This window comes from Nematolebias whitei, chromosome 9 (assembly GCF_014905685.2).
Source record: "Nematolebias whitei isolate Nwh7 chromosome 9, NemWhi1, whole genome shotgun sequence".
In the NCBI taxonomy this organism is placed as follows: domain Eukaryota; kingdom Metazoa; phylum Chordata; class Actinopteri; order Cyprinodontiformes; family Rivulidae; genus Nematolebias; species Nematolebias whitei.
Genome location: NC_056506.1, coordinates 38,644,928 through 38,670,976, shown reverse-complemented (window position 1 = coordinate 38,670,976; position 26,049 = coordinate 38,644,928). Strand labels below are relative to the sequence as shown.

At 37.8% G+C, this 26,049-nt stretch overlaps 1 protein-coding gene across 1 annotated transcript; it reads left to right on the top strand.

Moving 5' to 3' along the window:
- npc1 (Niemann-Pick disease, type C1) lies at positions 1–22,921 on the top strand. The gene is made up of 25 exons (XM_037681787.1): positions 1–151; positions 2,694–2,822; positions 2,949–3,055; positions 3,386–3,531; positions 3,803–3,970; positions 4,055–4,304; positions 4,439–4,521; positions 4,615–4,985; positions 5,463–5,689; positions 6,061–6,161; positions 8,997–9,099; positions 9,181–9,370; positions 9,550–9,732; positions 10,852–10,966; positions 12,287–12,414; positions 14,762–14,896; positions 15,010–15,099; positions 15,229–15,419; positions 17,249–17,364; positions 17,783–17,912; positions 18,019–18,204; positions 18,757–18,988; positions 20,715–20,828; positions 21,590–21,752; positions 21,834–22,921. The coding sequence occupies exons 1-25, from the start codon at positions 74–76 to the stop codon at positions 21,914–21,916; spliced, it is 3,819 nt and encodes a 1,272-aa protein (XP_037537715.1). The 5' UTR covers positions 1–73; the 3' UTR covers positions 21,917–22,921.
- The last annotated feature ends 3,128 nt before the right edge of the window (positions 22,922–26,049 follow it).

Below are 26,049 nucleotides of genomic sequence, written 5' to 3'. Positions count from 1 at the left end.
AGAAATCGTCCAGCTATGTAAAAGTTTACATGTAGCATTCTGTCACTTGGATTCTATCTATTAAGTCAAAGGGATGGGGTTTACTCCAGGGAGACACAGAATATTTATACTATTCTTCATAATTTTCTTATCAGGTGGATATTTTCGATGGGTAAGTGCATGTTAATATTCGCCTTCTCGTGACATGACTCAGCCGTGGCTACGGTTGCTATTTGTGATGTTTATTTCAGGTGGAGAGCGAAACTACGATGCTTAGTTCTGTGTTAAGAGCTACTCCTTATAGAATAAACACCTCCTTATCCAGTTTTGACCTAATACGGCTCTAAATATATAACTAGCGTTAACGCTCAAAGAACATGTGTCGGACAGACTTGACATTTCAGAGACTGGTTACACTGGTGGTTCAGGTTGATGTCGAAACCGATTTTTGACCATTCAGTGAAAATCTCCAGAAGTGCCTCAGTCAGCTCGTTTTTATTGAATTTCAGCCCCATGTTTCGATTTAAACACAGTTTGGCTAACCCAAGTAGAACCCCATACAGGAAAGTTAGCTAATAATCTGTAACCAGGCTTGCGTCAGATACTCAGAAATCTACGTTCTTTGTTTGCTGGTGTAGATATCAGTCATCCAGGACAGGGTAACTCCAAAAAAAAAAAAAAAAGGTTAAAGATGAAAACAACTGGACATCTATTCTGTATTTAACTACAGAATAGATGTCCAGTTGTTTTTGCTTTTAACCTTTTTTGGATTAAGCTCTTTGTTATCCATTCCATACACCCTGTGTTTTCTGTCTTGGTTTTCTGAATTAATTAATCACAAATATCATCCTTGTTTTATATTGACACCAATATTTGAGTTCCATGTACTTCTCCCTCATTTTTATTTATTTATTACAAATTAAAACTGTACAAAATTAAAGCTAACAAGGTAGCACTCAACTCAGGCTGGTTTTTAAATACCAAGCAGGACGTCCTGATGCATCCTCCATCATCCAGCTAAATAAATCCACAAAAGTTAAGTCAGGTTTTAACTTTTGTGGACCAAGCAGGACGTTTTGCTTGTGAAATAGTTTGCTTCAAGTGCCTTGTAGTTAAAATAATCCAGTCACCATCATGTGCTCATTTACATCAGTGCACATATTGATTATATGACTTACAAAATCGTGCAGAATTTATCTAGTTTTGTGCTGCCAATTCAGTGTATACAGTAATGAGATATAAATATTGACGCCCAAACTAGTGCAATTTCAAACGCGTTTAAATAAAATCTGAACTGATTTACTTACGTATTCTATAATTTTTTCAATCAATGTCACCTTTTACCACCACCTTACTGTTCCTCGGGGTGTGAAACAAGGATACAGTGCAGTGATAATAATAGTACGTTGACAGAAAGCACATGCCGATAATCCTCACAGAAGAAATTATTGCCGCAGTAATCCATTTTTTTCTATTTCCACATTTTAAGTTACATTTCATCACATGGACATCACAAACAAAAAGTGATGTTGCAATGACGCTTGCTTTAACCTTTAGCTTTAATTGAATTAGATATGTTGTATGCATCAATAACTTGTCCTCATTGGCCTCTACGCTCCACTTACTGCACTGTTTGCTCGTCTTTTCATGATGCGTTAGATTGGGCCACTTCAATTGACAGAACTACTTTGAAAAGGTGCTTTTAAAACTGGTCAGTCATTGTTTTAAAATAAGCTATTGATGTCCAGCTGGAGAAAAAAGAAGAATGTTGGAATCAGTGCACATACATTGATTATCTGGAGTTTGTTATGAGGCAGCAGAAACCCAAAAACCACTTGTGAGGGGGTCTGATTCTTGTATTTGGGCAGAATTGGAATTTCTGTTCAAGGGCCACTGCAGGGATCCGTTTGTTTACCTAAGTAAACAAGTTCCAGTTAGATAGTTAAACAGTAAGGCTGATGACCTAGTCTACAGATTTTTAAACCTTGTTTGCATAAATACTGACACCTGAAAACCGAGTGACCTCAGTCTTCCAAAGAGCAAATAGGATAAAGTTTGACACCGTCTTCTCACAAAACAATTTGTGGAATACATGAGTTAACTTCCCTAAGTTGGTCCTCGCAACACGGAACATGTGAGAGCTCTGATGCTGATTCAACAACTAAAAAAAAAGCTTGTTTAATTAAAAAAAAAAAAAAAACTTTCAGGAATTTAATTTTTGTTCATACTGTATAAAATAAAGTTACAGATTGAAGTTAATTAAACTGCTTTTCTACTACTAAATCACTATTATTATTATTATTTGTTTTTTCAAATGCTGGTTTGCAGAGACATTCTTTGGCAGAAGTTGCAAAAATTATTTTCAGACACAGCATAAAAGGTGTTAAAAACACAGGAAATACAACACAACCAGATTTTTTTTTTACTTGGTAAATAAACGACACGCAAAGATACTTTTTTAGCTTTAACATAAAAATAAATAAACCAACTGCAGCCACATGACTCATTGTTGCCGTGAAGTAACTTAAAGTGTGTTGCATGCTTGTCTTTGACTTGTTGGCTTTGTCATTTGATTTATTTTGTAATACATTTTTATACAAGTTTAACGTTTGATTCGCCACTTTACAGCCTGTTTTTAGGCTGGACATTCAAAGACCAGATGAGAATACGCCTCAGAGCAGAAATGATCAGTGTGTTTCTTGTCTCGCTGTCAGGTTGAGGCCCAGCACTGTGTGTGGTACGGCGAGTGTGGCGAATCAGCGAAGGTACCTGGGAAAAAGTACAACTGCAACTACACCGGGCCCCCTATTCCTCTACAGCCTGAGGGTTATGAGCTTCTCGGGGTACGTGCAGTCTCGTATCGTTTTCTCCCGCAGCATCCTCGTTCTTTGAAGCTGCGTTTCATTTTGCAGTGCGTCTATAAAAATGTATCAAAGTCACATCTTCAATATGTATTTTTTTTTATGCAGGAGCTGTGTCCAGGGTTAGACTATGGAGACCGAAGTCTTTGCTGTAACGTTGACCAGCTGCGCACACTCAAAGGGAGTCTTCAGCTGCCCCTTCAGTTCCTGTCTCGGTATGCAGCTTATTGTAACATTAACTCATGAATTACGACATGCATAGCAGAATACTATCTCTTTCTGAATACCTGGAGATAAATCTGTCAATATGTTTTATTTGCTGCAAAAAGCACTCAGTGCTGGGTTTAAATTTGCAGGCTTTGCATGATTGAATGGACGAGTTCATGAGCAAAGCTTGACATGCTCTGTCTTTGTAGGCTGTTTCACTTCACTTTTCTTATTGCCTCAGATTTTCCTTTACACTAGTTTAAAAGTGAACTGTTTTTATTGTGTTTTATCACGCTTGTTTTAATTTCGTACCTGGCATTTTCTGAATCTGTGTGCAGGTGTCCCTCCTGTTTTTTTAATCTGATAAACCTCTTCTGCGAGCTGACATGCAGCCCCCACCAGAGTCGGTTTATGAACTCCACCAATTTTGATGGCCCCAGCGTGGTCCAAGTGACGTACTACATTGGAAAAACCTTCACTAATGGTCAGTGTATAACCAGAACTAGATTTGGATACAAAACAATATTTTTTTTTAAATGATTTCCTCATTTTGATAAATGTCCCGTGAAGAACTGACGCAAAGGGCTTGCATAAAAAACCAGCTTAGTAAACATTATTATTTCTCTAACTAAATATGAAGTCATGCTCTCAGTTGTTTGTGTTCAGCTGGTTACTGAGTGTTTGGTCTTGATGCAAATAAAATGGTGAATGAACTATTTGACTAATTAAAACCTGGATCATTTCCCCTTTTTTAGCCATGTACAATGCCTGTCAGGATGTCCAGCTACCTTCTAGCAACGTCAAAGCCTTATCAATGCTATGTGGCAGGGATGCAAAAGAATGCAACGCAACTAACTGGATCGAGTACATGTTCAGTACTGACAATGGACAGGCTCCCTTTGATATTAAACCAGTATTCTCAGGTAATTACTTGTTTATGGTATTATTTGGAGTCCTTCTCTTTAGCTGGTTGATCAGTTGAACCATGAAATGTTCTATTACTCCAGATGTGCCAGTATCTCAATACACTCCCATGAACAACAAGACATACGCCTGCTCAGAGGGCTTAGATGACGGTTCGGGTCCCTGCTCCTGTCAGGACTGTGCGAATGCCTGTGGCCCCAAACCTGTTCCTCCTACTCCTCCGCCTCCCTGGACCATCTTTGACGTGGATGCCATGTATGTCATCATGTGGATCTCATATTTGGCATTTCTGCTGGTCTTCCTTGGAGCTGCGTTTGTAGCTTGGTGTTACAGGTAATGCGCTTTTAGCAGACACAGCTCGCGTTTGTCATTCTGCTTTTTCAGTAGTATTTATTTTCTATAACAATTCAGCTCTGAGTTGGTTTGTAATGTGTATTTCACTGATGTTTGGTTCTTTGTGTTTGCAGGAAAACAACTATCCAGTCAGAGTATGGCCCCATTTTGGACAGCAACAACGTCCTGTCCCTCAACAACGATAATTCTAATCAAGGTAGAGTCATGCAATATCTAAAATATTTTATTCACCTACATTATGATGTGAGAGATCAGATGGTTTTAATTTATTATTTTTTTCTCCCCTCAGTAAACGCATCATGCTGTGAAACGCTTGGTGAACGTTTTGAGAATGTCCTGCGAACGTTCTTCAGCTGCTGGGGTTCCTTCTGCGTTCGTCATCCGGCTGCTGTCATATTGGCCAGTATTGTGCTGGTGATCGCTGCCTCCTCGGGCTTGGTCTACATGCGTCTCACCACAGACCCAGTAGAGCTTTGGTCGTCCCCCTCGAGCCAGGCTCGACAAGAGAAGGACTATTTTGATCAGCACTTCGGCCCCTTCTTCAGGACGGCACAGCTCATTATAACCACCCCGATCGACGACAATTATACCTACTCTCCGTATTATCCAGGACCAGATGTCCCATTCAAAGCCATCCTGTTCAAAGACATCCTGCACCAGGTGAGTTAATCTGGGAGTTCAGTTTAGAAAACAGAAAGCTACTTTACTTGAACTTTACACACTGCAGTTGTCTTCTGCAGTGATCTGCAACAAAACTTTGGACTCACCTCATCACTTTTCACCACAGTGAAGCAGAAAACAGCCTCATGAGAGACATTATTTCAATGCATTTTGGTCGTAATGAATTATAAGTGTCACAGCACAACAGCACCCTTCTTTATTTTGTTTTCAGAGCACTTTTCTTTGCCTCTTTCACGAGGCCTCTGTCTGTCAAGATCAAGTTACAAGACGATCAGACACTTTTTAAATATGTAAACACTGTTTTGTAGAGCCCAGGTTGCATTAGTGTGACATTTCACACAGAATAAGTGATAATGTTTTTGTGACGTTCCTTCATTGATCATGTGGAATGAAACTTTGGTTTAACTGTGGTTTAACGTTTTTCGTTTCTACTGTTGTTTTTCTAACCTCTATCAGGTGCTGGATCTACAGCTCCAAATCGAAAACCTTGAAGCTACATATCAAGGTCAAAAGGTTACGTTGAAGGACATCTGCCTGGCTCCCCTGGCCCCATACAACAATAACTGCACCATCTTAAGTGTTCTCAACTACTTTCAGAACAGTCACGCTGTCCTGGATCACAGTGCGGGAGATGAGTTTTTTGTCTATGCTGACTACCACAGCCACTTCCTCTACTGTGTCAGGTGATGTTTTTATCTTTACTTTGTTCACTCTTCATTTTTATGCTTACCAATAAACTGGCACTTTTATGTTTTTGTTTAATTTTATACATTTTATTGTTCTCTAGTTATGTTTGTTTGCACAAATCTGGTTTGTTCTAAGAAATGTTTCACATCTATTCCTCGGTGTGGTCTACCTTGTGCTATATTTTTAGATAATTTTAGAGAAAAGTTTGTTCTTAATATATTCTTCCTCCTTAGCTGTCACATGTCAGGTGGCTGTTTTTCTGTTCTTCTAAACTTTAATACATATGGTCAAAAGATCACAACCTAAAAATGACTGGTTTGTTTCTGTTCGTGTTTTTTGTAACTTTTCGTATCTTTTTCTTCCACAGCGCGCCAGCATCGCTCAACGACACTACTGCCCTCCATGATCCCTGTTTAGGGACCTTCGGTGGTCCCATCTTCCCCTGGTTGGCCCTTGGCGGTTATGATGGTACTTTTTTTTTTGTAAATAATGTTTTACCTTAAACTGCTTCATTTAATACATGTTTACCATATTTTTTGGACTATAAGGTAATTATAAGGCGTATTAAGCGAAACATAACGGTCAGATAAGTCAAACTTTATTCAACTCATTCACAATAACCACATAAAATCAGCTCAAGGTCAGTAACACAACTAGAATGAATAAGGCGCACCTGATTATAAGGCTCACTGTCAATTTTTGAGAAAATTAAAGGTTTTTAAGTGCGCTTCATAGTCCGTAAAATATGGTACTTGTTTTCATCAGCTGAAGCAGAAACATTTATTAGGGATGCACGGTATTGGATTTTTGTCCGATATCGATATTTTATATACTTTCCTTTGTCAGAACATAGCCCTCTAATTTTAGGCTTATTTGCTACAAAAAATTGTGTAACAGCTGTAAGAGCTGGTGACATATTCAGTAACAGCCATATGCATAGCATTTTAACTTATATCAAATGAAAAGTATTAAATGTTATTTATTAGCATTAGTCACATGTGATGCTGTCTCACTTGTAGAGACTTGTTCTGTGTTCCTCGCTGCAGTGTGGGATGCTCTGCACTCTTGTGCACGAAGGACAGCCTTTTTAAGATCTAAGTTTTTGTCTATCCATTGTGCCGTAAGTCTAATCATGCTAACGGGGCTAACACGACGTCCAAATGTCTGTGGTAAAACTCACCTAAGTGCTATCGGCTATTGGCTTCTCAACGACGTCGGAAATGACGGCTTGTAACTCGGGTAAGGTTACGTCGGAAAAATATCTCAGACTGGGGACGATGTAGCGAGGCTCAAAGTAATCCAAAAATCTTCGGAATCCAACATCCTCACCAACGATAAAAGAAACTTCCACACTGCCGACATTTTTGAATTTTCCTGTCCGTCGTGAGATCAGGTAGGTGCGCGTGACGTCATCACGTTGTGCTGGCACTGCAGGCATCCTTGTCACTGGGTTGTCATACAAAATCAGCGTCTTTTATATCGGTGGGTTATTTTGATGGAATGGCCGATGTCCGATATTGAACTTTAACGCTAATATCAGCCGATACCATGCTGATAATATTGTGCATCCCTAACTTTTATCTCTGCTGATTATAAATTTCAGAGTAAAGCTTGCACGTAAACACATTTCGATTTAGATTGAAGTTAAGAACACTGCAGTAAACTTGGGGTCCTGCTGGTTTTATGGGATTTGACACAGACCTTAGAAGAGTGGGCAGTATTATTGTGAGCCAAAGCAGGTGGTAGATAATAAAATGTGAATCCTCATAGAAAATATGGTCCAGACTGGTTTTAACTATTATGACAAAGTCGGTAAATTGAGTTGAAAAGAAGATTAGAAAAGGCTTTTACAACGCAAGCCGACTGCAAAACAAACTGATCCTCACATCTGGAGAAAAGAAACCCGTGTGTCACATCATGAAACAAAAGTTGGAGAAGGCCGTACAGTCATTTGTTGGAATAGTTGGAGAGATGGAGTGGATGGTATTAGTTGGAATCAGGTGTAAGAAAACTGTCCCGCACACTTCTTCAAGGTTCTTTGTCATTCGCATCATATGTGATAAATGAGGTGGAATGAAAGTGTGTACTCAAGATCCCAGTTACACCCAAAAATAGCACAAATTCAAAGTATAAAAAGAAACGGTATACAAGGATCTAAGATATACACTAAACGAATGCGATACAATACGCTAAAAGATCTAAGCTGTACACTAAACACTTAATATGTAAAGTAATACAGTTCTTCAATTCAAAGCCATCACATTAAAATAACTTTTATTTATTCATTTATTTTAAAATTTATACATTTCTTATTGTTAAAAACTTGAAAAATGTTCGAGTCAGTGCTTTAAGCATATTTGTATTTTTATTTCATCCCTTATACCTGGTCATTTAGACACTAAAATGGTTAAAAAAAAAAATAATTGTACATTATTTTAATATTGCATAAAAACTGAACAGTTTGTCTGTTTGATTCTTTATTGATTAAATGAAACTGCTGTACTCTTCTGGTCATTTACCTTTGTATTTACCCTCTTCGCTCTGGTGTTCCTACAAAATTCATGATCTACACTACTGCCACATTTGATTTGTTACTCTAAGCAGCATTGGTAAAGCTGATGATCATGAAAATTAATAAAACATTTCCTGTATAAAAATAGTAAGGAGCTATGAGGTATGTTTTCTAGAAAGCACCTTTGTGTCTGCCTCTGCAGATCACAACTTTCCAGGCGGAAGAGAAGCAGGGTTGGCTGCAACTTTCCCTGAAAACCTTAGTCAGCTCTGATTGGTCAGCTCCAGCTGGCCTGATGTTAGACTCCGCCCTTAAATCTTAGACATTCTTTTCATTGGATACAGAATCTGTATACAGGATGGCTACATCTTGCAGGAAGTGACAAGCTTATAATACACTTAGAAAATAGACAAAACTAAAGTTTTTATTTGTTTTATGAGAAATTGTTGTTTAGAAGAACAGGTTTAGAAGGTTTGCTGTTTACATGTCGGCAACATGTTTTTAATAAAACAGAACCAGTAGCAAGGACGTCCACACCTTATTTTGCATACCTGTCTATCAGCTGTGAAGTGTGTAGCTGTAATGCCTCAAGGTTTTTTTAATTTATTATGAGGATTATAAATTAATTTTGAAATGCTGCATTTCAATAACATCTGAAACATTCCTATTTTTAAGTTCTGTTTTTTTTTTTTTTTTTTTTTTTTTTAAAAACTACCAGTACTTAGTATTGGCAGTAAGCTGTTGTCAGCTCCTCATCCTAATGCTTTTTCTATTTTTCTTTCGCGTTGCAGATACAAACTACAACAATGCTACTGCTCTCGTTGTCACCTTTCCCCTTAACAACTACCTGAATGAATCTGAGAAAATGAACAGAGTCCTCGCTTGGGAAAAAGAGTAAGCCAACAGTCACCGTTTGTTGTGAGGTGGTGTTTTTGCGTGTACATAGTTTTTTCATTTTGTCTTTTTGCCTTCTAGATTCATCAGTTTCATGAAGAACTATTCAAACCCCAACCTGACCATCGCCTTCAGCTCCGAGAGGAGCATTGAAGATGAAATCGACAGAGAGAGCGACGGCGACATCAGCACCATTGTCATCAGCTACGCCATCATGTTCGTCTACATCTCTCTGTCCCTCGGTCACATCCACAGTTGCAGAAGACTTTTGGTGTGTTGTCTTTTGTTTTTGTTAGCCAAATGCTTCTCTTATTGCACAATTTAACTTGTCTTTCCTGTTTGTGACATGAGAACTTAATGTAATGCAGCATAAATCATCATTACTTTCCACTTATAGTGCAGAAAATGAACGAGGTAATTGATCTTGTGTTTTTGTTTTTGTCCGTGCAGGTGGACTCCAAGATATCTCTGGGCATAGCAGGTATCTTTATTGTGCTGACCTCTGTATGCTCCTCACTGGGGATCTTCAGCTATGCCGGTGTACCCCTCACGCTCATTGTGATCGAGGTCATCCCTTTCCTTGTGCTGGCTGTTGGAGTTGACAACATTTTTATTATAGTGCAAACATATCAGGTAAACTCTCAGGTTGCAGTCTGTAACTTGTATTATTTAGCCTTTGTTTTGTCATGTAGTTCAATACCCATTCACACCTTCAATATGATTAGTCAGCCGAGTCAAATAAAATGTTTTTAGAAGGCATGAGTCAGTATTTGGTTTCTAGGGTGAACCACTGTTTTCAAAAGTCAGCTTTCCCGTCATTATTCTGTGTTTGAGCTGATTCTACAACTTGTGAGAAACCAAACGTGACAAAAACTCTCAGGTCATATGAGTCAAACTCCCTGTCCCCCACTAGCTGGTGCAAACTGTGATGTACAGAGAAAACAGCAAGGAGCTCAATGTCACTAGCTCCATAGGAACCCCTTGGAATCCTCCCAGAAGAGCTGGAAGAGGTGGCTGTGGAAAGAAATGTCTGCCCCCACTGCTCAAGCTGCTTCCCTTGAGACCTGACTCTGGAACAAGCAGTAGATGGAGGGATTTGATTTGATATATAACCAAATTAAAAAAAAGCCCAAATTTCCAGAGGAGGCAAAATTAAATCTTTTTATGGTGAAGCTTTTTTGAAACAAACTTTTGCAACAAGTTGTGAAAGTCAGCATTACATCACAAGATGAAACAAGAGAAATAATTTCTTATAACCTGCACCCTTACTTTTTGTATTCACACACTGTAATTATATATAGCTATAATCATTTTTTTTAGCTGCACATTTTTTGCATATGTATTTTCCAAGTCACAAATATCTTTAAAATTATCTGCTGGCTCTCTGATGCTTTTACTGGTGTGTCAAACACAAAAAATAGCATCTGTGAGATAAAAACACAAATCTGTAAACTCACTTGTGTTCTTTCACTTGTGTGTCTGTACGCCAACTTTGACATAATAACGTCCTCATTATAGATTTATTTTTTATTATTTTAGCAGTGATCGTAGTATTAATATCTGCGTTGTCAAATCAAATAAATTAGATAATTTATAGCATTTTTAGTTGCTTTTAAAACCACAATACATTGAAGTTGTGTTAAATTTTACTCTAGAGTTCTGCTGTCTAGTACCAGTTGTAGAAAATGGTGCTTGTGTTTGTGCATGATTGTTTCTCTCAAGAATTATTTCCTCCTTTGCTATTGTTCATAGAGGGATGAGCGACTGTCACATGAAGAACTTCACCAGCAGATCGGCCGTATTCTTGGAGACATAGCACCCAGCATGTTTCTGTCCTCCTTCTCAGAGACTGTGGCCTTCTTTCTGGGTAAAACTAAATTTATGAACCCTATATGAATGTTTTATTTGAAAATAAAGTGGCAGATTTCTTAATAGCTTGTAGCTGCCTGTCAGAAATAGTGCAGGTAGTAAGGAAGTAAAACTTTATTTATATAGTGCTTCTCAAGATAAAAATCATAAAGTGCTTCGACAAACAAAATAACATCAGGTCAGATCAGGTTGTGCATTTTAAAACTCAGCTGATTAACAAATACAGGCACAAGCCAACAATAATAAACATATATACCATATTTTTCGCTGTATAAGTCACATCTTTTTGCATAAATGTGCAAGTCCTGCAACTTATACACTGAAACAGCTAATACCCCCCCCCCCCCCCCCATATTTATAACCAAATTTTTGGCTGAGATTTGACGATTTCATTCATTCTGATATGGAAAACATTGAAGACTATCATTTTCAGCCGCAAGCGGGCCCTTGAGTAATATGGCAAGCCAAGTGTCTCATTAATAGGTAAAAGTGGCTATTAATGAGACACTTGGCTTGCCATACCAAGCTACCTTCGTCTCACTCCAGAACTCGTAAACGTCAAATCAGCTGCATTTCGCCTGAGCGGTGCGCCGAAATGCAGCTGATTTGACCATTAAAGTGCATTTATCAAGTACAAGTTCAACTGAGACACACCTTTGCTATAATGTCAAGCAAACAAATAATTGTTTTTAAGTGTTAATCTTGTTAAATTCTTGTTAAAGTCCTCCCATGCACGATCTTGCAGCGGCCATTTAGTAGCCAATCTATTTTTGGCACAGCAACAGCCCACATTTCCGGATTGTCAGAGGTGACGCATAATAGATTCGACTGATGCGGCGAAGCGATGCATTTGTTTTTTTTTTTCCACTTTATTTGGATATATTTGGACTGATGCAACTTATTCGGCGGTGCGACATGTACAGTGGAAAATACGCTAAATAAATAACTTAACTGTGGTAGCTTGGTGGTCATTGCCATGGCCTTGTAATCCTGAGGTTGTGAGTTCGAGCCCAGGTTGCGTCAGGGAGGGCATCCGGCGTGAAACGATTGCCAAATCTTTCACGCGAGCTCGCTCGTTGTGGCAACCCCTGAAGGAGCAGCAGCTGAAAGAAACATAACTAATAAAACAGTGAAAAGCAACTCAAATTAGCAATGAATTATAAACATATGAACTTAAGTATCTGTAAATAATCTGTAATTTAAATCTTTAAATTAACAGAGTTACTTTTACAGTCTGAATTTTTTACAGTTGACGGATAAATAGTCACAGTTTTCTGCTGAGCTAAAAGCTAATGTGTTCCCCCTCCCCTCCCCCCAGGTGCCTTGTCTAACATGCCAGCAGTGAGGACTTTCTCCCTGTTCGCTGGCCTGGCTGTTTTCATCGATTTCCTGTTGCAGATCAGTTGCTTTGTCAGCTTGCTCGGCTTGGATGCCAAAAGGCAGGAGGTGAGTGTCGGAGGAAGAGACGGTAACATTTGTTTAATAGACTACAAGAGATTATACAGACTGGAACAGAACACTTGTTAAATTATAAAAAGAGTCATCACCTTTTAATAACTGTATTTGATTAGGTGTGGGGACTCTTCAGATACCTTCCTATAAAATGATGATGCAATTATAAAACAATAATCTCTGCATCTCCGTGCATCCATATTCTCACTTAAAACAAATTCCAGACATAGACTTTCACAAACCTGAAAAAAAAAATCAGTTTGCTCTACACTACAGTATACAGCAGGTATTGTTCAAATAAGATTTTGGGAACTAAATGAACAAAAAATGGATATAAATGCTGAGTACAGTGACACAAGATTCTGTGGCAATAGATGTCCATGTATCACGTGTTCGAGCTTTCTTACTGCTTCAGTTTCCACCCACTGGTTTTGGTCCCGTTGCATAGTGTAGTGGACTAAGCCTACGTCGGAACCCAGTCTAAGGTCAAAACTCTTGACCTTTAGAACCTTGTGGGACAGAAGCTGTCATTTCATGTATTTGACTCCATAAATACAGGTTCACCCATCCTGAGACTTTCTTTCTTGAAGATTCAAGTGAAAAGAACACTCTCTTTTTATTATCATTACTATCTTACAAATGTTGATAATCAAAGTGTCTTAGTTCAAACCATTTTAGATGTTGCAGTGAACTAATCAATTTTATTAACTGAGTAATGATTTTATTCTCATGTTAAAAGCTGTGCAGAGTAATTATGCATTTTTCTGATTTCTGCTTTTGAATGAGCAAGTGTGTGCGTTTACAAGGTTACAGTCAAACGAAAAACAAGTTGTTATGTTAAAACTGTCATGTTTTAGAATCCTCTCAGACGTAAATAGAGATGTTTTGCACCTGTTTCTTAAGGCACGCCAAAACAGAACCCTCTCGGTCTGTGAGAACATTTCTGAGCTGTCTCATAACAATTCTCGCTGTCTCTAACCTCTTACGTCACAAAAACACACCCCTTCTGGTCGTGTCTGACCAATGAAAAATCCCAAAAAGTGAACCGGGAAAGAGTCTTTAAAATGTCAGTACTTCCTGGTTTACACAGACTCACAGGGACACGGAGAGACACACAGGTACTCAGAGTTGGAGAGTTGTCAGACTTCTAGAGTTCTGGAGTTCTGATGGAGTGCTGTTGGAGTTCCTGACATGACAACGAAGCTCTTCCGAGTTCCATGGGATTATAACATTTTCCACTGAGGTGAAGGTGTGTCGAACAGAGCCTCGCCACTACTTCTGACGGGCAACAGCCATTCTAAGGAGACGCTGGACCGGTAGCGTTAACGGAACACCATATCTGCTGATTATCATCAGAGAGGTAATGGGTCAAGTTTCCTACCAAGCGTACCGAGGCGAGCTGGGCTTCTGATGGAGAGTGTCGGTTCTGGCGAACATTCCTCCCCTCCCATTCAATCTTAACTCCCTCTAAACTTCTTCCCATCTTTAAACTTTTCTATCAAGTAGAAATTCTCCCAGATATTTAGAAATGTCTGTGTAAAGTGCTTATTCACATCCGTGTGGGTAAAAGTCATAGTTGTACAGTTTTATACATGTCTGTGGTGCAGCAACGGAAAAATCATGGCCGTATGATTTTTCCTGATTGATTGCTTATGTTGTTATTTTCATAATTTGCCAAATTAATGTAAATGTTTGATGTTAAATTTGATTCTGTAAATAAATGACCGCATTCATTTTGATGGGTCAAATTTAAATGACGTCTCACGTTTGCATTTCCTTAAATTCAATGCACGTTTTATTCAGTCCAGAAAAATGAGGAACTCGCGTTAAATGATGAATATATCCCAGCATCTGTTCATCTACAATAGTGAAAGGGCTGTGTTGGCATATTTAAATGTGACGATCACGATCATTAAAAAATGGTGCAGAGCTAGTTCAGAAACTGGAATACCGCTAATGTTTAAAAGTCATTTTATGTCTCTTTATATTTAATATCACAGTTGTAGTCAGTTGTTTCACTAATCTTGGTTTTCAAGCTTAATTGTTGTTTACCACAGATGTATAAATTCACTTTAGGGGTCTGAATTGATGTGATTTTAAAAACATTTATTAATGATTGTTAAATAGTGGAAACACGTTATTAAGTGATACTGTTCAGAAGTGAACCGCCTTCTCTTGTTAAACTCCACGTTAAGACAAATGTAGTCGACATTAATCAACATGTTCATTGGTTGATCTGCTCGTCTTTTATATTTTTGTGCTGTTAGACCCTCCGTCACCTCTAACAGCTGGTTGTTATTTGCATTCTTCAAACATTGCACGGTGTGTTTTTGTTTAAAAGGAAAACCGACTTGACATCTGCTGGTGTGCGAAACTGAGCGAAGGTCAGGAAGTCAAAACGGAAGGCTTCCTCTTTTGCTTTTTTAAGAAAATCTACGCTCCGCTCATCCTGAAAGATTGGGTTCGACCAATTGTTGTAAGTAAATTAGTTGCACTTTGGCAGCCATGCAAAAGTTTAACTTGTACTAATTAACTCAAGAATAGATTTTTGTGTATTTGTTGTTGTAATGATCCTGTGATTGTAAACAGGTGGCAGTGTTTGTGGGTATGCTGTCCTTCAGTATAGCTGTGATACATAAAGTGGACATTGGACTGGACCAGAAATTATCCATGCCTGATGTAAGTTTTAAAGTTTCTATTAAAAAATTTGCGTCTTCATCTTTCACTGGTGATATATCAGAGTCTAAATGTATTTTCTGACACAGTTAACTAAATCTAACTTCAAGAAATTGTGTTACTTCTGTTTAGGACTCGTATGTTTTGGACTACTTCAAGAACTTAAGCGAGTATCTCCACACTGGAGCTCCTGTGTACTTTGTTGTGGAGGACGGACTGAACTACAGCAGCCTGGAGGGCCAAAACTGTGTGTGCGGAGGAGTGGGCTGTAACAATGACTCTTTGGTCCAGCAGGTCTACCAAGCTTCGCTTATCAGCGACTAGTGAGTCAGAGCAATGACAAAAAAAAAAGCAACAATAGAGATTTTTCTTTGATTCTACTGCCAGAAAAAATAAATAAATTGACTTGACTCATTTAAATCTCTATTTGTTACAAACCCTAAACTATAGAAACTATAGAACTAAATAAAGGAATAGAATGATACTATACAGGTGCTGGTCATAAAATTAGAATATCATGAAAAAGTTGATTTATTTCAGTAATTCCATTCAAAAAGTGAAACTTGTATATTATATTAATTCATTACACCCAGACTGATATATTTCAGATGTTTATTTCTTTTAATCTTGATGATTATAACTGACAAATAATGAAAACCCCAAATTCAGTATCTCAGAAAATTAGAATATTACTTAAAACCAATTAAAAAAAGGATTTTTAGAAATGTCGGCCAACTGAAAAGTATGAACATGAAAAGTATGAGCATGTGCAGCACTCAATACTTAGTTGGGGCTCCTTTTGCCTGGATTACTGCAGCAGTGCGACGTGGCATGGAGTCGATCAGTCTGTGGCACTGCTCAGGTGTTATGAGAGCCCAGGTTACTCTGATAGTGACCTTCAGCTCTTCTGAATTGTTGGGTCTGATGTATCACATCTTCCTCTTGACACAATACCCCATAGATTTTCTGTGGGGTTAGGGTCAGGTGACTTTGCTGGCTAATTAAGAACAGGGATACTAGGGTCCTTAAACCAGGTACTGGTAGCTTTGGCACTGTGTGCAGGTACCAAGTCCTGTTGGAAAATGAAATCTGCATCTCCATAAAGTGTCAGCAGCAGGAAGCATGAAGTGCTCTAAAACTTCCTGGTAGATGGCTGCCTGGACCTTGGACCTCAGAAAACACACTGGACCAACACCAGCAGATGACATGGCATCCCAAATCATCACTGACTGAAAACTTGACACTGGACCTCAAGCAACATGAATTTTGTGCCTCTCCTCTCTTCCTCCAGACTCTGGGACCTTGATTACCAAAGGAATTGTAAAATTCCCTTTCATCAGAGAACATAACTTTGTCTTTAGCCCAGGTGAGACGCTTCTGACACTATCTCTTGTTCAAGAGTGGCTTGAAACAAGGAATGTGACAGCTGAAACTCATGTCTTGCATACATCTGTGCATGGTGGTTCTTGAAGCATCGACTCCAGCTGCAGTCCACTATTTGTGAATCTCCCCCACATTTTGAGATGAGTTTTGTTTCACCATCCTCTCCAGTGTGCAGTTATCCCTATTGCTTGTACACTTTTTTTCTACCACATCTTTTCTTTCCCTTCACCTCTCTTATTAATGTGCTTGGACACAGAGCTCTGTGAACAGCCAGCCTCTTTAGCAATGACCTTTTGTGTCTTGCCCTCCTTGTGCAAGGTGTCAATGGTCATCTTTTGGACAACTGTCAAGTCAGCAGTCTTCCCCATGATTGTGTAGCCTACAGAACTAGACTGAGAGACCATTTAAAGGCCTTTGCAGGTGTTTTGAATTAATTAGCTGATTAGTGTGGCACCAAGTGTCTTCAATATTGAACCTTTTCACAACAGTCTACTTTTCTGAGATACTTAATTTGGGGTTTCCATTAGTTGTCAGTTATAATCATCAACATTTTAAGAAATAAACATTTGAAATATATCAGTCTGTGTGTAATGAATGAATATAATATACAAGTTTCACTTTTTGAATGGAATTACTGAAATAAATCAACTATTCTAATTTTATGACCAGCACCTGTGTATGAGTAAAGTAGTTAAAGGAAAAGCTTCTTATCTAATAAAGCAGATGAAATCTAACCTATTTATTTCCACCTTTTTTCATTTGCTTTTAGTACAACCATTGCCAGCACACCATCTTCTTGGCTGGATGACTACTTCGACTGGGTGAAACCTCAGTCAACCTGCTGTCGCTACTACAACGAAACTGGGGCCTTCTGCAACGCCTCAGGTAAGATCTGATCCTGTGTTGGTGTATTGAAGTGTTGACTCATGATTCTGATCGCCAAGTCTCACAAATGGATACATTTTATAATCAAAATATGCTTTTACTTGGGTAACTTTTAAAAATGTGTTCAGAAAGTGTCATTCGGAAATGATTTAAATGTAAATGCATTCATATTTTCAGAACTAAAAGTCAGATGTAGTAAATATTTGTTGTTTTAAATGCGTCATGCATGTCCTCCCTGTGCTGATGTGGGTTTACTGTGGAAGCGTCATTTTATTTCCTGTTGTCCAAAGACATGCATCACAATGTTAAATATGCTCCTTCTGCTTTTAAATATGTTTTGCAACACATTTATGATAGAAACTAAATATTATTGTTGTTTTTATATAATTTAATTTACATTTATAATTCTGTTTTATAGTGGTGAATTCGTCCTGTGTATCTTGTCGACCGATGACTCCAAGTGGAAAGCAAAGACCTGTAGGAGAAGACTTCATGCACTTTCTACCCATGTTTTTGTCAGATAATCCTAATGTCAAGTGTGGAAAAGGGTATTTGTTATTACTTTTATTGAAAACACTTAACATGTCACTGAATCCTCTACTAGAAGTTTTGGATTGTAACATTCCTGTCTTCTCTGCACGGACCCTTTCTCAGAGGCCACGCAGCTTATGCCACGGCAGTCGATCTGTATCCCAATGACACCGGCGTCGGAGCCACTCACTTCATGACGTACCACACCATCTTAAAGGAGTCTCCGGACTATATAGACGCTTTGAAAATGGCTCGAACCCTGGCTAGCAATATCAGCCAGTCCATTGATCACAAAGTTTTTGCCTACAGGTAAGTTCTGTTGTACTAGCCGCAGGTAATTTACTTAGACTCTGGAATTAATCGCAATCTTTTGTGTGTCCGATCTATATTCAATTGAAGCATTTTCACTTTTTGAGTAGGAGCTTTGACATTTTTGTAAAGTTTGTTTCATCTGACTGAAGTTTGGCTTGTTGTGTGGTCACAGTTTAAGTATATCAGAAGGTGAAAGGTCACAGATAAGCACACAGCAGAAAGCAAAACATTGTAAATGCCCAAAAAAAAAAAACAAAAAAAAGCTAATGTATGACCAGAACTACTGCATTAGTTTTTACTTTTTCTAACATTTAATTTAATAAAAATACTGTATCATCCTTAAAGTACCTTTTAATACAATCTAGAAACTCCAAATTCATCAGAAGTGACTTTATGGAACCAGAAACTTGCAGCATTTATTGGATCAAGTAACTTATTAAAATATACAATATAAGGGATCATATTACAGCAACACAATTTTAGACTAATCATAAATTCAACTATTATTGCAGCATGTTTTATACTAATTCAGATTTTGTTCATTTTTAGCGTCTTCTACGTGTTTTATGAGCAGTACCTCACCATTGCCTACGACACGGCTCTGAACCTGTGCGTCTCACTTGGCGCCATATTTGTGGTGACTACGGTGCTGCTGGGCTTTGAGATGTGGTCAGCTGTGATGGTCACCATCACGATCGCCATGATCCTGGTCAACATGTTTGGCGTCATGTGGCTGTGGAGCATCAGCCTTAACGCAGTATCCCTTGTCAACCTGGTCATGGTAAGAGCAACATGAAATAACCGAACAGTTCTCAGCGATTACGTTTTGAGTGAAAAGAAATGAATCTTTCTAGTGGTCCTTTGATTAAGAAAGCCTTAGATGAGCCTGTTCTTCATTATGAAATAAATTATTATTTATTTTGTTTCAATTCTTATTTAAAACCAAGAAGTATTATAGCTAGAGCTGAAAGTTGAAGCCACAAGGACTGGTGACCCCTAGTGGCTAGCTTTAGTACAACTTTTAAGTCCTGCCTCTCCATCCTTTTTCTAACTAAAAAGTAAAAATGCACTTCAGATGTTGATTTTTGTGACTCTTGCTGCTTTATGATCAAATATGCTTTTCCACCTCAATTGTTTAGTTTTAATCAGTTCTGGGCTCGTAGAAAAGGGTTATAGTACACTGAATTTCTCAGCGTCTGTACAACCTTCCAGCAGCGTAAAGAGCTGTGTGGGTGTATAGGTGGGACGTCAGTGTCGAGGGTACATCTCCCATGCCTGTGTGCAAACGCTGGCTCATGAACTTGGCTGCTTTAATTTGAACAACAGAAGGCGGAAGCACTATATCTATTTCTTTTAGTCAATGGATGGTGCATAAAGCATTTTAACAACAGTTCAGTTGTTTTTCACATAAGCCAGAAGATAATTCACACACTCAAACCATGGTTAGCAAGAAATATGAAACAGGATAATTTAATACTTTTCTGTCGCTGCTGTGGGAGAGTTTTCACACAGATGTCACTAGTTATGTGCAAAAATCTGCTGTTCTCCAAGATGTATATTAAATAACTAGAATTCATAGGGGAAGCTGGAAGTTGAAGCTGTTCCACCAGCTCTGTAGAATAGTCCCAGTACAAGTCTTAGCTCCTGCTTGTCCATGTAAACAAACAGGTCTTTGCTCGTGGTCAAATACAAAATCCACCTCAGATGTTTTTAGGTGTTCGTTCACGTACTTCTGTTCTTAGCTTGTTGTTGTATGGTCAAATATTCATACATTTATAGTTATTTCTTGATTAAAATAAAAGTAATGTATGATTGCTTGTAGGGGAGCAGGTGAACAAAATTTTTCATAATAAACTGAATGGCAGACTTAAAGCATTTCAATAAATATTAGCTTTATTGACATATTGTCCTGGTTCCTGTTAGATGTGCTGGTTTTACTTTACATGAACTTTACTAAAATGATGAACACTTTCAGTACCCAGGAGAATACTAGATACTCTGCTAATTTTGATCTTTCAGATGAACGAAACAAAAAGAGGATGTTTTTGAACAAGAACAATACAAAAGATGTCGGGTTTGTTTTATGCTGGTGGTTTGAATGTCCGCTAGTGTTGAGCTGCTACAGAAGGAAGAGGCTGTGTGCCTCTGCAGCGGCGCTGTGAGAAGCTGGAGAAAACAAAGACTGCACTGTTGTATCCATTTGTTGCGAAAAATCTCTAATTAGATTATAGGTTTTTGTTTTAATTCAATTAGATGCTTATTTGGGTACGATTTTAGTTTCTTGTACAATTAGCCACGATCGATCATGTGGTTTGGGTCACATAATGCTTTTAAACTATTTACAGTCTTTGGTTGTCTGACGTGTTTTGATTGAGTTAAACGTCTCAACATCAGCAGGTTTTTTTGTTCTCATATTTGCCAGAAAGAAACTAGCTGTGCCGATTTTATTTATGTATTTATTTATTTGTTTGTTTTTGGTTCTGACGTGTTCCTGCCCTCTGTTGCAGAGCTGTGGGATCTCCGTGGAGTTCTGCAGCCATATTGTGCGCGCGTTTTCCATCAGCGTGAAGAGTACCAGAGTGGAGCGTGCCGAGGAGGCCCTGGCTCACATGGGCAGCTCTGTAAGTTACATTTTACAACCTACCGAGTTTGCAACAGGAAGGGAAGTGAACACGCTCAACTGTTGGATTGTAAAAACATATTTTGCATGCTGGTAATTTAAAAAAAAATGTCATGGTAGCAATAAAAACAACAAGTTTTACACATCTGCAGCAAATGTAAACATTTTGTTCATTTATTAGATTATATTCAACTTTATTAATGTGCAGAATACAAGTACAGAGCCAATGAAATGCAGTTAGCATCTAACCAGAAGTATTACTACCAATTATTTACAGTTAAAGTGCAGGGAACGAGTGGAGAATAATGCTTACAGATGTGAACATTATATACAAGAGCGGCCAGTAGAGTTATTATATACTGTATAAATGCTGAATGAGAATAAGCATATGTATGTTTATAGATGTACGTATGTATATACCCAGTATATACAGAGTGAATGATGTGAAATATGCAGGTGTTTTATGGCAGCAGCAAGTAATATATGTACAATGCAAGTGTGAATAGTGCAGTATTAGACTGTGTGCAAATATACATATATGATTTATATTGCAACATTAAGGATGAAGTACTGTGTATATTTAAAATGATGTTATTAAAGTGACTGTGATGATTATAAACCTCAGATTAGCTAACATTTGCTTCTGTCTTTACCATGCACCATTTACAAAATATATATTTAATATCAAAGAGGTTTGTTTCTGAATTATGTTTGAAATTCTCTGACATTGGTTCTAATAGTAGTTTGATCATATTTGGACAGGTATTCAGTGGGATCACATTAACAAAGTTTGGAGGGATCTTAATCCTGGCACTTTCCAAGTCGCAGATCTTCCAGGTGTTTTACTTTAGAATGTACCTGGCCATTGTCCTGCTTGGAGCGACACATGGCCTCATCTTCCTCCCAGTTCTTCTAAGCTATATAGGTTGGTAACATTTATTTTATTTTTTTTTAAACGTTGAATATGAAGGCATGGAGCTAAAACTGTGTTTGTTTTTGTTTAAAGGTCCGTCTGTGAACAAAGCCAAGGTGTTTGCTGCTAACCAGCGTTATATCGGTACAGAAAAGGAGCATCTCCTCAACTACTAGTGATGTTTGGGAACTAACTGAAGGACTGTGAGTGTGTGCATCAGCTGTTTCTGTGCTCAGTAACACGCTTATCATTGCAACTACTATGCATGGATGGAACTCAGGAACAGAGCAGGAAATGAGTGCCAGAGGTTTAGTCCAAATGCATCGTTTGATTTTCCTCCAAAGACTCCGATCGGTCCCATTCCTCACACTGCAGGACAAACAAGACTTCAGTATCTGAAGCAGGAACAAGAAACCACAGAACGGACTGTTTCGCAGATGACAGGCGACCCTCAGCCTTTCAGTGATGGTGAGAGATGTTTGGATTTTTTAATGGGTAAAACTGGTCTGGTTTTATAAAATTGTAAAGACCAGAAAAATAATATGTAATTTTTTGTATTTTTTGGGTCATTAAAGCTGAACTTTTGTATACAATAACTATATGTAATTATAAGTCATATATTGAGCGGAAACAGTCGTATAATGAAGCCGAGATCTAAAGAAGAAGGGAATCCCAAGCCCTTCAAAAACCTGGATTTACCTTGAACACTTCCCCAGGCTTCGTTAGCAGACTGTATTATAAAGCAGATTAGCTAAAAGTACATTTCTTCTGCAGCTTTTAACTGTCAGGACATTTTTTTTTTGACTCAGAAACCATTTTTGTAGTTTTTATATTTGATATATAAATACAGAAACTGATTTCCATGCATCAGTTAATAAATTGATTCTTACAATCTGTCCCATAGACACTGCTTCCTGCATTCCCTCACACACTTTCTGTTTATTTATTTCCACATTGTTTACATTATCCAAGTTTCATTTTAAAACGCACACAGGACCGGATCGATCAGCTGTCGAGCTGCAGCTTAATGCCAAGTGTGAATGTAGTGGTGCTGAAGATAGCTTTGTGTTGAGACATTTTAGAGTTACTGAATGAAGAGTTTGCAGAATCAGTAAGTGGACAGAAAAACCTTTAATAATAAACTGTAAAAAGAGTAGTCATAGGACGAATTAAGTTTAATTCCTCTGTTTGTTGTGTGGATATAAAAATGTATAATTTATTGCATCGTAATGCAGTTCTGAGATTTTCATTCCTTCACATTTAAATGATTGTTTTATCTATTAACACTGTATTAACACTGTTACTGTGTGTTGTCTTTGAACCACTGCTAGTCTATCAGAAGACCCTTTAAAAAACACTTGTAAAAATACTTGTCTGAATCAAAATATTGCTTTTCATCTTTTTTAATTTTCACACATTGAATCTGCTTATGTCCGCGATTGTTACTGGTGCGCTCTTTGTGTGTTCTGCTTCTTGTTTTTAGTTTTCTGATAGAACATGTTTGGGCTATTTTTTTTTTTTTTTTCCTTACATGATACATTCATGTTTAGGAATGTGAGAAAGAAAAATGTTGTCACAGCAGCTGAGTTTTGGACTAACACTGAGAAATCACATCTGACAATGAAAAATATCTCTGTAGAAAAAAACAAACTTGGAAAGTGTTTAGTTAAAAACAAAATTTAACACCTAATAAAGAGTTTCCCTAAAATGATGAACAACGTATTCACTTTGTGACGCTCCAATGGATGAAAAAATGCTGTAAATCTTTGCAATTTTATTTTTTATCTGCTTGTATTTGTTTTTTGTTACTATTTTTAGAATAATTTCCGATCTACTCGCCTACCTTGTCTGGATCAGTAGTCCTAACGTGGATTAAAGGCTGTTTGTCATTTCTGAGTTAGAGGTTTACATGTAGATTTAGGACAAGGTGTTAAGTTAGGATTAGACATACTGGTAATGGTTAGCGTAGGAGTAAAGGTCAGTGTTTGGCTACAGAAGTGAGTAGAAGTAAATACAATGCCCTAATAAGAAAAATGTGAATTTGTGCTTCTCTTAAACCATGGGATAAATTTTGATGAAACACTTAGAAATCATGTACATCTACACCTCAACATCTGGAGTTGGCCCAATTCAAGATGGCTACCACACAATCAACTTTAACCAACAAAAACTGGCTATAACTTAGTGAAATTTACAAATAAGTTGCTAAAATTTGGTATAATTGTAGCTGAGAGTCAACCCCAACATATACTCAGATCTTGTATTACAAAATTTGACCAAAATGGCTTTAAATCCATTTATTTTTACTGTTAGTTTTTTTTTTGTTGTTTGTTTGTTTAAAACTGGCTTGAAAAGTGGCAGGCGGTATGCAATCCTTCAAGGAACGCTAGACCTTTGATGGAGCATCCCATTTACTCTGACCTGAAGACATATATTTGCTAACTTTGTTAAGAAAAATAATTATTCTTACTGACAACACACAGTGTACATGAAAGCTGAGATTGTTCAGACTAACCACAGTGTGGCACCTCAGACCTGAACACCCTCTGCATCGTGCTCTTCGTAAATAATGTAGTGGGAGTGACCTCATTTCTCTGATTGCAGCTGCTTTTACTGTTTCTGTGACCATTTTCTGCAGCGTTCACGAGTTTCCATATATCAACTCAAACATCAGCACAAAGCGTTTATTTTTTCATTTAAACTGGCAGGATTTGAACTCAAGAGGCCATCAGTCACATCTCCTTCAAAAGTTGCCAAGACGAGACTTCCTTTCAGCTTTTGTTGTTGTGGCTGCCTCCTCAGCCCTGTTGTCACACAATCCTGCAGCTCATGACTTATTTATCCCCTGCCCTGTGGGAGCAGGACTGTCCTTTGAGTGTGGCTGTGAGATTAAAATATTAATTTCCCCTGCAGGTCTGCTGTGCTGTCTTACAGGGAGGAGAATGTACAGGTTGTCAGAGAACAATTATGTAAGAGGTGAAAGGCTCCCCCCTCTTATTTGACTCTGACCTGACTCCGTCTTCCATTATGGAGCAGTCATACGGCTCATCGAGGGCATTCTAGTTCACTGAGGCGTGCAAAGCACTGCAGGAGCAGAGAACTGGAGAAATAAGCAATGTGGGAACCTGAGCGCAAAATTAAATATAATTTACTTGTTTCATAAAGGCATGATAAAACTCAAACTACTGCACTAATTTGAACACTGACATCTTTTAATTCTTTTTTTTCTCCTATCCTGATTATTTGATGGTAACTCTTCAGACAATTTGTGATGTATCAACAATTCAAACATCAAAAATAAAACTCATACTTTAGTAATGACATCAAAAAAAGCTAACAGAAAGTTTTTAGTTTTCCTATATATATATTTGTTAATGATCAGCTTAATTTTAGATGTGTGCATCAAAATCTGTAGTGAAACAAAAAGTCAGAAAATATTCTTTAATCCTCTGAAAGAAGTGCACTGGCTAGATCTGCACATCATCACTACAAATGTTATTATTAAACAGATATTTACTGTAAAAATCTGTATTCACGGTTTACTTGAAACATAAAACTCAAAGCTAAAATCCACTTTACAAGATTCAGATGTACATTTAGTCTTTAGTTTTGCCAAGTTTAATTCATCAGAAGGGACTCGAGTTATTCTACAGTCAGCCACTAGGGGGCGCTTGTTTATTTTCAGCTTCAGAGTTCTCTCTGGTTGTCTGGTTAATGCATGTGTTTGTGATGGTAATTCATATCTAGATTTAAGTGGTTTTAAAAGCTAAATAATTTGTGCCATCTAAAAGGTCAGTCAGGATGAACAGTAGAACTTTGAATCATACAATATACGCTGAAACATGTTTGCTTTAGTGTAACTGACGCCAAATTAGAGGTCATACAAGGTCTGGAAAATTATTTGAATGTATATAAACTATTCAGTGGCATAGAGCTACCTAAAAAGTTGTCAAAAAGTTTTATTAAGCTTAGTCCTAATCCTATTCCTAATAATCTAAGAAATCCCTAATCTAAGAAAGTATATTATACATCTTCCTCTAAAAAGGAATACAACTGAACTACCATATATTTCAGACTTTTAAGGCACACCGGACTATAAGGATTCAAAGTTCAAGGATTCAAGGTTTTTTATTTGTCATACACACCTCGGTACACGTGGTGGAATGAAATTGTGTACACAGGGTCCCAGTTACAGCCAACAAAAGTATAAAAAAAAGAAAAGATCTAAGATATGAACTAAGAAAAAGGTTAACTAAAAACACACTAAGCACTAGTAGTACAAAAACAATAAACACAATACGCCAAACAG

Coding starts and splice junctions, on each gene's coding strand:
- npc1 (XM_037681787.1), top strand. CDS start 74: ATGGGGTTTACTCCAGGGAGACACAGAATATTTATACTATTCTTCATA. Junction 4,522..4,614: donor CAACGATAATTCTAATCAAG/GTAGAGTCATGC, acceptor TTCTCCCCTCAG/TAAACGCATCATGCTGTGAA. Junction 9,733..10,851: donor TTATAGTGCAAACATATCAG/GTAAACTCTCAG, acceptor TATTGTTCATAG/AGGGATGAGCGACTGTCACA.